The following is a 12,094-nucleotide window of genomic DNA, read 5'->3' on the forward strand; positions in this document are numbered from 1 at the left end:
AACCTCTCTATGGAACCATCGCACAAGTAACAGGTGACAATTTAGGTTTGAACTCAAGTCTTGGTTTTGTTGAATCCTTCTCTGCACATCACTACTGCAGAATGTGTCTTATTGACAAAGCAACCGCTCAGACAGTGTTTATTGAAAATGAACCACGTGCGATGTTACGCACCAAATTAACCAACGAGCAGCATTACAGTTATCTTGTTGAGAATCCAAGGGAAAAATCTTATTTTGGCCTCAAACGCAACAGTATACTCAATTCTTTGTCATACTTTAATGTGTCTGACAACTTTGTATTTGATATTATGCACGATATTTTGGAAGGTGTAGCACAATATGAAGTTAGGTTGTTGTTTGAATATATGAACCAGAACATAATTTTAAATGAAAGCATACTTCAAAGAGTCTATGCATTTAACTATGGATTCATGGATAAAAAGAATCGGCCAACACACATACACATGCTTTGTACTGGGAGTGGTTTAGGACTTAATGCAAGTCAAACATTATGCCTGATTCGGAATCTCCCTTTAATCTTTGGTGATGTTGTCCCAGAAGGTGACAGACACTGGCAGTTGTTGTTACTTTTGTTGCATATTGTCAATATTGTATTTTCCCCTTGTATTACAGATGGCATGACTGTATTTTTAAAACATCTTATTCAAGAGCATCACAAGTTATTTAAAGATCTATATCCCCAGAATTAATTTCAAACCAAAACACCACTTCATGATCCACTACCCTGAGTGTATACGCCAAATTGGGCCTTTGGTACATGTTTGGTGTATGCGCTATGAGGCAAAACACAAGTTCTTTAAGTCCAGCATCAAAAACTTCAAAAACCTAACTAAATCCCTCGCGAAAAAGCACCAAATAGCTGTTGCCTATCATTGGGAGTCATTATCGACTAACGGTATTGAGTGTGGGCCTGTAAAATCTAAAGTCCTGACTGATGTTGAAAATGGAGACTTGATTTCAGAGCATTTTCAAATTGATCTGTCCAGTGAAGTAAGTGTCACAACTTGGGCTAAACATAATGGTATTGAATTTCAAACCGGTCTTGTTGTTTGCACTGATTTTGTTAATGAGATGCCTGTTTTCAATAAGATTGTAAACATTTTTTTGAGAAATGAAGTTTATTTTGTTGTATCAGAAATGGATACTACTTTTGTAGAGCATTTCCATGCTTTCCAGGTTGTTGAAAATGTGAATAATTTGTCAGTTGTTAAACCTCATGATTTGAGATATTTCAAGCCTTTTGATCTCCAAATGTCCTACGGTAACGACTCATTTTTCTATGTTGTGCCAGACAGCTGCATTGTATAAGTGGTCCAGTTATCTTGTGTTTTGCAAGTATTTTATGGATGAGGTCATTGAACAGGATGTTTTTGTTTTTTTGTTTTTAAATTGTCCTGTCCCTTGTCATGTTATTGACTGGAGAAATAAATATTTTGAATATCAATTCAGTCTGTTTTGGGGTGATTATTACACATGAATGGGTTAACACTAGGAGATTGCAGACTTCCACTCCAACTGTGATAATTCCTATTGACAGTACATTAGTAGAGTACAAGATACGAGTGTAAATTTCAGCTAAAATTGAAGGACACCAACAAGTGTTATAACTGAACACTGGTTCAGTGTAATTAATTTACTCCTGTAGTGTTACTGATGGTTGAACAATGTACACCAACTTAGTGTTCTTAAAACCCATTGTGGTGTTATTATTTTACACTGTATGAGTTAATTGGGTGACACTGTCATAGTGTTAAAATTCTAACTCTTTCGAAAGTGTTAATTTAACACTTTTTCAGTGGTTCCCATATAAACCCCGGAGCAGTGTTAATTTTAACTCTGAGGGAGTTAAATTTGCGATTTCAAATTTGCTGTGTGGGAGTCTGGAGGCAGGCCATTGGCATATACTCTGGAAATGCCCAAAAGTAGCACTTTTTTGGACAGAGGTCCATAAAATAATGGAACAAATATTTAAAAGGAAGATGTCTAAACAATTTAAAAGTCTTTTCTTAGGCAAAACAGATTTTCTTATAGGAAATGCAAATAAATATCTGTTCAGGGTAATGATATCAGCAGCAAAGAAGAATATAACCAGGCGATGGCTGCACTCTGACCCTCCCACAGTAGAGGAATGGGTGGAGACAATCAATGAAATACATCAAATGGAAAGAATTACACACTCACTAAATCTACAGATGGACAAATTCAATAGAAGCTGGTCAAAATGGGAACTTTTTAGGAAAAACATATAGATTGTGATTTCTCGAGATCTGGACTTATTTCTCTTGTGATAACGGGATAAACGAGCCCCGTTTTCTCGAGATAACGGGATAAATGATCTCGTTATCTTGAGAAAACAAAGCTTGTTTTCTCGAGATAACGAGATCATTTTCTGGTCTAAAATTCATTTTTGTGGTCACATGACTAGACTATTATCAGCCAGATGAAGACGTGCTACCTGCTTCTCTGCCGTAGCCTACATGATTGAGGTAGGTGAAGCCTTTGTGTTTCATGCTTTTGCTACTTTATAACTTGGAATTATGGTCATTTGACGTTACGGCGGTGCATGTGAATCAGAACCAGTCAGGTGTCTGTACTGTTTTGCTGCGATAGTAAGTGCAGCAGTACCTGCGTGTCTTCACCTCTGCAGGGTAGCCTACAGGTGTCTGCCCGTCCCCAGCCTGCGTCTCTCCCGGTCGGAGAAGGAGGAGTCGGAGTCAGGCCGCAATAACCCTACGACTTATACGAGGTAAGATGAAGGCTACATTGTCCCTACTTTAGAGAAATTGATTACTTTGATGCAGTGTTTCAAAAACTGTGGGACGAGGACCCCCCTCCTCTCTGTGTTTCAAGATGATGAGTCGGATCGATGACTGTAGCTGTGACTTTAGGCCAGACATCTGTACAGTAACTCCATAATAGTTAAGCTACTTCGATGATCATTTGATTTCCGAAAAATCTCTTCACAATAAAAGCCCCCTCATGTTTCGTAGTATAAAAAACTTTACTTTGAAACAGCCGTATCAGTAAGCAGCATGTTCTCAGCTGTAGTAACTTGACAGAACTCAAACGTGATTCCACTGGTTGTTTATTATTAAAACTCTTAATTTATAACCTTCTTTGTCAGTGCTATAAATGTTGTTACACTTAGCTTTAGAAAAAATAATAATTTCTGTGGAAAATTAAAGGTAAATAGTATCAAACAGCTATTTTTTTAAGAGAGCTTAATTTGTCTTTTAACGATGTTAACAGTCAAGTAACTGGTAATTGTTCAACAGCTCAATGATCATGTTAGGGACCAAGCAGTAAGGCACAAGACACAGGTGTAAGTTTCAAAGAGAAGTGGGTTTTTTATTTTACCCAAAATTAGGCCAACAAACTTATAAGAACTAGGCCTATAAAAGAGGTCAACTTAACATAACTCAATTTAACACAACAAAAGGTGACGTGTGAGCTAAACAAACAGACCTGACACAATGAGACATCAAGGAACTTATATAGTGGTTGAGCCAAACCAAGTTTAACTCAAGGGGTAAACAAAATGGATGCTTAATCAAACTGAATTCAAAATAATACTAACTAAGCCCAAACCCCCCCCGTGACATCAGAGCCGATGGTTTGCTCCACTCAGTTGGCTTCAGCATAAAAGTCCCTTTCACCCTTGGCCACGCCTTTTGTTCATTCCAGGAAGTGCCATGCTCCCACAGCCAGGTAACTCACTGTGTGGCTCCAGCCATCACAGATCATTATAGAAAAGATGATCCCATGCTTTGCTTCCTCTCCTGGACCCATTTTAGGGATCTACAGACTCAATCAGTGTCTACTGGCTCACCTGTGACACCAGAGGCTCTGAACACCCTGTGGCTGGGACCAAGTATCCTGTTAAGGTAAAGCCCTCCTGAAAAGCCCCACCCATCTTGTAATATTAATATGGGTGGTCATTTTTAAACTAAACACTGAGTTGATATGGAGTAAAAGGCTGGTGGGAGTTTAAATCATGTTACAGCTGCTTTTTGTAGAGGTGCTCCAAAAAACAGAAAAAAAATCTAACTGGTTGAGGTGAATCTCTGAAAGGGAAGATGTAAACTTACATCTACAAGAACAATACCCTTGCTCTGAACTGCAAAAATACAATCTAGCTGTGCTAAGGTATCCAGGTAAGCTACCAAGCTGCAGACATTCGAAGATCATAAATGCCATGAGAGAATAAAAGATGCCACTAACATACTTCACAGTTCTATGAGGGCTACCTCGTACCACTAGTTAGCTATGACTCCTCATTTTGTGGACTATTTTGTTGATAATACTATTTAATATATTGATATTTTTAGCCTCCTCCCAGTTCTAACAACTATGTCATCTATTCAGCTGCACAAACATGGACAACCCATTCATTGCTGCCTTGAAGGACAGAGGAGTTCCTGATGAAAACCTTAAAAAAATGTTGCATGACAAGGTAAAAAAAACAAACAAACAAAAACTCTCAATCTAATCCCAACTTGAAGTTTGTCCTTTTGAAATTCAATGCCTCTTTTTGGAATTTCCAGATGATGTTTTTCATTAACCTTGACCATTTAAGAAAACAGAATGTCCATATTCTACACATTCTGCACTTATGGAAACATAAAGACAGTGATTACCTTTGGGCAACATATCACTCTTGCTACACCTTGAGCAGGTGTTGTCCTATTGATGACGAATAATGCCACCATAACTGCATCCTGATGTGTACAGATTATGAGGACTCGTTCAGTGCTACTTTCCTCAGTAATTTCAGTATTTATTTTTACCACAGGAGGACCAAGACGTCTCCAGAATGATGGATGAGGAAACCCTCTCCAAGTATCTACCTCATTTTGGAGACTGTGTTTTTGCTAGAAATTGGACTAGCACATTCTCAGCAGAAGCAGAGAGTAATGCAGAGAAAAAACAAAATCTTGTAGAACGCATTCGAAGTAAAATGAAACTTCCAAGCATTGGCCAAGCAACAACAAGTTCTCAAAGTCATACTAACAAAGGACTTGGTCTGGGAAATAAGAATGCTTCCCGCAAAACGAGAAAAATTGAACTGGGTTGGATGAATCATCAAAAAGGATATTTCCGGCAGGTTAGACGACCCACGGGTGGAGGCACAAGAGAGATCATTTCCAGGAAAGATGACAATGTTAAGAAAATTTTAGAGAATGGTAAGAGAATTTTCTTTCCAAATGGGAAATCTCCAAAAGGAAGACTCAAGGATTTTGACTTTACACTCTGTGTTATGGGCTCAGAGGAGCCTTTACATGACTCAGTAACGGTTGGGCAGTTGTATGAAACCACCCATCATAAAATACTCAGGTTGTACATTTGTTCAAAGAAAAGAGTAAATGATGATTCAGATTTAAGTGACTCACCTGTCCAAGCCAGATCTCCAGATGGATCCCAAGCAGCAGAGGCCCCCACTGTATTCTATCTTTCTCCCACATCTTCCTCCCATGCCATGTCACCTAAGTCCTCTTCCACCTCTCAGCCCTTCAACAGTCCTTTGACTAGCTCCAGCCCTGTCATGCACACAAGTGTACCATTGACCTTGATTTCTAATCCCAGATCAACTTCTCAGACTTCCCAGATATTTAATCAATCCCTTGATGAGGAAGTTATTTTCCTTGGTGATGATGGGAACATTTCCTTTGACCCTCTCTGTGACACAGTGGTATATGTGCCTGCTGGTTCCGAGCAGCAAGAATCACTGGATGTTTTCAGAGTCACGGGAATGGAGAATCCGGTGACTAAAGTGACAAGTTACAACTCTTTGCCCACAAATGATGAATCTGATGCATTCCTTGAGAGTGAGTCAGCAGTACTCAAAATTATAAATCAGGAAACAGATTCAACATCCAGCTCATCTGCAAATCCTTACGAGAATTTCTTTGAGAATTCAGAGAACATTGTCAAAAAGCACACCATCACTATTCGAGGAGTGCATTGTGTCTCTGACATGATTCAGGCATTTTCCCTTGAGAATATACTAGATGCCAACATTGAATTTAAGCGTCTACTGCAAAATGGTGATTTGGAGACTGGAGTTGGAAGTGGGCTTGTGATGGACTGTCTTACTGATTTCTGGAACAGTTTCTATTCCTCAAGAACTTCTGGAACCACCTACAAAATCCCCAATTTGCATCACTCTTTTCAACAACAGGAGTGGAGAGCTGTTGCCCGGATTGTGGCCTTTGGATGGCTAAGATTTAAATACCTGCCCATTCAACTGGCTCCTCAATTTCTCTACGAAGCCCTTTCCATGTCTTCACAAACCTGCAGCCTGATGGAGACATTTTTCAACTTTATAAGCCCCACAGAGAAGGATGCACTAACAGAGGCTTTAAATGATTTCCATGGAGCCGACTTTGAAGAGCTTCTCACCATTCTGAGCAGTTATAACTGCACTGCTGTACCTACAGAACACAACTTACAAAGACTGCTGGAAGAAATAGCACACAAGGAGTTGGTCCAACAGCCATCATTTATAATTGAGTGCTGGAAACCAGTCCTGAAAAGTATTGGGGAGTCATTGAGTGGTGGAGTGTTGGACAAGATCCTGGCTGATCTTCAGCCAAAGGCTAGAACTGTCACTAAATACATTGACTTTCCAAAGACGATGTCACCAGCAGAGAGGGCCACCTCCCACCATCTTCTCCGGTTTATCAGAGAGCTCGAGCAGAGAGAGCTAGGGCTGTTCCTTAGGTTCTGCACTGGGTGCGACCTTTTTCTTTCAAAAACAATTGAAGTTACATTCACAGACGTCTTGATGTCTGAGGTCTCAAGACGGCCTGTGGCCCACACATGCACTTGTGTCCTGGAACTTGCAACCAACTACAGCACTTTCTCTGATTTTAGGTCAGAGTTTCAGTCTGTGTTGCAAAGTGGGATATGGGTGATGGATTTGATTTGAAGAGGGTATGTGAAGACCCTAAAATGTTCCTGTCTGTGTTGATTTCATATGTACTTTACACATGAACGTTTATAGATCAACGGCACATGAATAACAGGGGGCAATTACACTGTAATCTGCCAGACAGCAATAGCCACCAGGTGTCCTAGGTATCCCATGTAAAATAACATCTATAGGACCATAACATAATATGGATTGTCCAGGCATTACAAAAGAAAGAAAGAAACAAATACACAGAGATAAGCAGAATGTTTTCTTTCACAGATGTTATAATGGTATATTTTTTGTTGTTTACTGTTTATATGGTGTTTTATTCAAGTCACTCAGATAAGGATGTATTTTCATGGTCATTGATGGACATGAATAGATGATCAAATTACTATCCTAAACATCTCTATTGCCCTTTGAAAGTTTGATAACATCTATATATCAGTTCTAGGATGATTCACTTTGTCTATATGTCTTATGAGCTACCATAAGAGCCAGTACAACATGATCATTAGTGTACTGCTATTTTTGTTAAGGAGCATGCCGAGGGCTACCTCAGCAAATTATGCATTAGTTTCAATGTGTTAGCTTAACTATGTGCAAATTACTCCACAGCTGTTTGTTTGGTCAGCACAGCAGAATAGCCAATCGTAAAAAATGTCTACAGTTAACTTCTGTATCAGGTTATTGTTACTTCTGACACTAATGTTGCAAAGCGAAAAGCCTGCTGTTTTTCCTGTTTTATCTTCTCACCATTTCATTTGAATTGCAAAACCTATTACTGTAATGTATTAAGACCCAAAGGCTCATAGTTCTTACCTGAGTAATGTAATGATTTGGTTTCTATTCATATTTCAGAAGCATTAAGGTTATAAAACAATATCTGTTATTATATGTATTGTAGTCTGAATGTTCAGTCTTTGAAAGACTATGTTTATTGCCTTTTTGAAATGTTTTGTTCTCTTTGCAGAGGAACTTTTGGGGTAATATGTACCCTAGGCCAGGGTTTAGCAACCTTCGTCTAAAGAGCCAGTCCCCCCAAATGGATTTACAAAAGTGATATTATGAGATAAAAAGATAAAAACTAAAAATTATATGTTAAAAGGTCAATATCACAACTTCAAAGGTCAAAACTGTGACATTTGAAGTAAAACTATGTGAAAATAAATTTGAGAATATGAGATCAGAGGTTAAACATATTTAACAAAAGCCTTTTTTCCCCTTTATTTTCCAAGTCTCAGGGAGCCACTGCAGAAAAACATATGTGAACCACAGGCTGCTTACCCTCTCCTGTTCTAGTGTTGTTGATCAAATATTTTTATACAAAATTATATTTTTGTAATACAGTTTGGTATTAAAATGTTTCAGAAATGATTAAGGCTTTCATCTTTTTTCACAGTCAAATTATACTGAGTCATATGAGTATTGGTATGAATACTGGTTTGTGATGCTGGACACAAGATGTTAAAGGGACCAGGAAGACTGTGCCACCCTTACTCAGAAATTAAGCTTTTTTTTGTTTTAAAACTAGTTTCAACATTCACTGATTTTTGAGTATACAGTTTAGCTTCCATATGAGGGCATTTCTATGAAATTAAATGTTTAAAACAGTAATTTCTACACATTTCTACACAATCATACTGCACTGAAGTAATGAAAAAGGATTGTAACATAACCAGACCCGATCTATCAGTTAAAAAAATCAAATTCTTCAATTATCTCTGATCAATAGATCTTAATTGGAATTTGTCTGTAGAGTAGATTAAGATGTTCCATAAACAGAACAAGCACCCTGTTTTAGGTGTTTTTTCTTTTAGGTTTTAAGTAACCAATGACACTTACCATCACCCTATTGCCACACAGGCATAATATACAAATAAATCACAGCATTTTCTATTGTGTGTGACATCATAGCTGCATTGATGTGGAAGCCAAAGCCCTACAAAAAAATATTGATCTCCAGCTACTTCTTCACAGTGTTCATATTTTTATTGAATGCAAGGTACAAAACATGACCTTGTGGTGGTTTGACCTTTTTGGATAAACTTAATACACACAGATGTATGGTCCTATGGTATGATGGGTGAGGTGAGTGAGTGAGTGAGTGAGTGAGTGAGTGAGTGAGTGAGTGAGTGAGTGAGTGAGTGAGTGAGTGAGTGAGTGAGTGAGTGAGTGAGTGAGTGAGTGAGTAATTACTGAAGATTGTGTTGCAAGCTAAGACTGCTGTGAGACAGTTATATAGCCAGGCAAAGATTCCGCTGACTCAGACTAAAGTGCTCTTATCAAGGGCCTCAGCTGTCTGTAGAGTCTGGTTGCCTCAGCAGCATTATGGCCAGCCTCAAGGTTATGTTCTTCCATGATCAAGACACAGAGCTCATGAAGGTCTGGATCACAGACAATGTCAGTTTTCCAAAGGCAAACATCCTCTTCTAGCATGACGTTAAGTCTGTCATAGTCCACTGGCTGGAGGTGGTCCTGTGCTTGGTAAAGTTGTGGCATATGAAACATGAGGAACGGTTTTCCATGATACAAATCACGTCCATTGCCTCCAGGCCGGATCCGATGTCTGTTCCACATTCTCACCACAGTGTCTAGCTCCTTCTTTAAAATAAAATAAACATAAGTCACTGGTGAGTAAGCGACTGACAAAAATTGAGTGAGTAGATGAGTGAAAAAGAGAAACAATACCTGTATGACATCAAGAAAGCAGAACTGGATAAGACCTTTGTCGACTATATCGCCATTGAAGTCGCCAACTGACTGGAACTCCTGGAACAAATCTCTCCAGTAGTCTGCATTCTGTCTCCGATACTGTCCCCACCAGCTTTCAATTCTTTGATTTGCAGTACTTCTTCCTTGAAGCACACATGGTCCATGAGTTGTGCCATTGTCATCTTCACGCAAAAAGTTCTGCAATCTGTTGACGTGTACATTCTCTGTACCAAGATCAGATCTGATTATTTTTGGACAACCCCCATGTTCACTAACAGCACCAATGTAATAAGCTGCAATAACTTCCGGTTTGCTGTTAGTGAAATTTGCGTGCATCCAGACAATATATCGCGAGAAGCCATCAATGCATCCATTCACACCAATACCAAATGGTGTGAGTTTATCGTACGAGTCCATGTGCCAAAGGTAATTTGGTCCTGGTACACTGTAATGCCTTCTTCTGAGTCTCCTACCTCTTCTCCGCACTATACCTTCTGGGTCTAAAACAGATTGCACTTCATACACCAGGTTTCTTGTGACCCGCAGTCCTGCTGATCTGCACCTCTCAGTCATCATCCGGTATCCATGGAGACGCCCAGGGCCTCTTAGCTGCTCAGCTATGTAGTTAACCACAGCGCTGGGCTCACTTAGATTACGCCGCCGAAAAAGCTGAAGCCTTGCTAGCAGTCTTCGTAGAGGTCGCACACTTATGTGTACATTCTGTCTAACAGCAAGGCATAGAGCAATTTCAGCATGTGTTAGCCCTTGGTGCAAAATAATAGAAAACTTGGTCCCAGCCACAGTTTCCAGGGGAAAGGAAAAGGCTTTGTCTTTAGAACCTGGGATGAATGTAACAGTGCACCAGATGGAGCTAAGATAGAAGAAAAGGAAACAGGACAAAGGACAGTTTATGGTTGATGGTGCCAGACCAAAATGATTTTTAAAACTCTTTAAGGAAATTTGATCCATAGAAATAATGACAAATAAAACAAGGGTATATATTTGCAGGTTGAAGTTTTTGTTTTGCAAATATGTCTTGGAGATGAAGCTGCACTTCAGGCCAAAATGTAGGTAAATCAGAGTGAATCTCAATCATTTGGAGCATGAACTGGCTAACTGGCAAGTTTGGACAGAAATTCTGGTAAAACACATACTGAAAAGGAATATCCTCAACATCTTTTATTCTCTCATGGCATTTATGATCTTCGAATGTCTGCAGCTTGGTAGCTTACCTGGATACCTTAGCACAGCTAGATTGTATTTTTGCAGTTCAGAGCAAGGGTATTGTTCTTGTAAATGTAAGTTTACATCTTCCCTTTCAGAGATTCACCTCAACGAGTTAGATTTTTTTCTTTTTCTGGAGCAGCTCTACAAAAAGCAGCTGTAACATGATTTAAACTCCCACCAGCCTTTTACTCCTTATCAACTCAGTGTTTAGTTTAAAAATGACCATCCATATTAATATTACAAGATGGGTGGGGCTTTTCAGGAGGGCTTTACCTTAACAGGATACTTGGTCCCAGCCACAGGGTGTTCAGAGCCTCTGGTGTCACAGGTGAGCCAGTAGACACTGATTGAGTCTGTAGATCCCTAAAATGGGTCCAGGAGAGGAAGCAAAGCATGGGATCATCTTTTCTATAATGATCATTGAGCTGTTGAACAATTACCAGTTACTTGACTGTTAACATCGTTAAAAGACAAATTAAGCTCTCTTAAAAAAATAGCTGTTTGATACTATTTACCTTTAATTTTCCACAGAAATTATTATTTTTTCTAAAGCTAAGTGTAACAACATTTACAGCACTGACAAAGAAGGTTATAAATTAAGAGTTTTAATAATAAAATAAATTAAGAGTTTTAATAATAAACAACCAGTGGAATCACGTTTGAGTTCTGTCAAGTTACTACAGCTGAGAACATGCTGCTTACTGATACGGCTGTTTCAAAGTAAAGTTTTTTATACTACGAAACATGAGGGGGCTTTTATTGTGAAGAGATTTTTCGGAAATCAAATGATCATCGAAGTAGCTTAACTACTATGGAGTTACTGTACAGATGTCTGGCCTAAAGTCACAGCTACAGTCATCGATCCGACTCATCTTGGACTGAGACCACCGAGTGTAAACACACTTTCAAGCAGGCAGAGCTGGTGTAACAGAGATGCACATCCCTGCACTGCGAGCTGCAGCTGTTTGTGGATCATCTGCTCTGAGTGTCACAGGGAAACAGAGAGGAGGGGGGTCCTCGTCCCACAGTTTTTGAAACACTGCATCAAAGTAATCAATTTCTCTAAAGTAGGGACAATGTAGCCTTCATCTTACCTCGTATAAGTCGTAGGGTTATTGCGGCCTGACTCCGACTCCTCCTTCTCCGACCAGGAGAGACGCAGGCTGGGGACGGGCAGACACCTGTAGGCTACCCTGCAGAGGTGAAGACACGCAGGTA

At 39.4% G+C, this 12,094-nt stretch overlaps 1 protein-coding gene and 1 long non-coding RNA gene across 2 annotated transcripts; one reads left to right on the forward strand and one right to left on the reverse strand.

Annotated features, from left to right (window-relative positions):
• The first annotated feature begins 2,303 nt into the window (after positions 1–2,303).
• LOC117822472 lies at positions 2,304–4,476 on the forward strand. The gene is made up of 4 exons (XR_004633184.1): positions 2,304–2,507; positions 2,669–2,767; positions 3,816–3,905; positions 4,387–4,476. It is a non-coding gene; the product is annotated as an uncharacterized LOC117822472 (long non-coding RNA).
• A 4,431-nt stretch (positions 4,477–8,907) lies between these two features.
• Positions 8,908–10,367, reverse strand: LOC117821856. The gene is made up of 2 exons (XM_034696394.1): positions 9,626–10,367; positions 8,908–9,538 (listed from the first exon to the last, which is right to left on the reverse strand). The coding sequence occupies exons 1-2, from the start codon at positions 10,223–10,225 to the stop codon at positions 9,206–9,208; spliced, it is 933 nt and encodes a 310-aa protein (XP_034552285.1). The 5' UTR covers positions 10,226–10,367; the 3' UTR covers positions 8,908–9,205.
• Positions 10,368–12,094: the final 1,727 nt, after the last annotated feature.

This window comes from Notolabrus celidotus, chromosome 1 (genome assembly GCF_009762535.1).
Source record: "Notolabrus celidotus isolate fNotCel1 chromosome 1, fNotCel1.pri, whole genome shotgun sequence".
NCBI classification, from domain to species: Eukaryota; Metazoa; Chordata; class Actinopteri; order Labriformes; family Labridae; genus Notolabrus; species Notolabrus celidotus.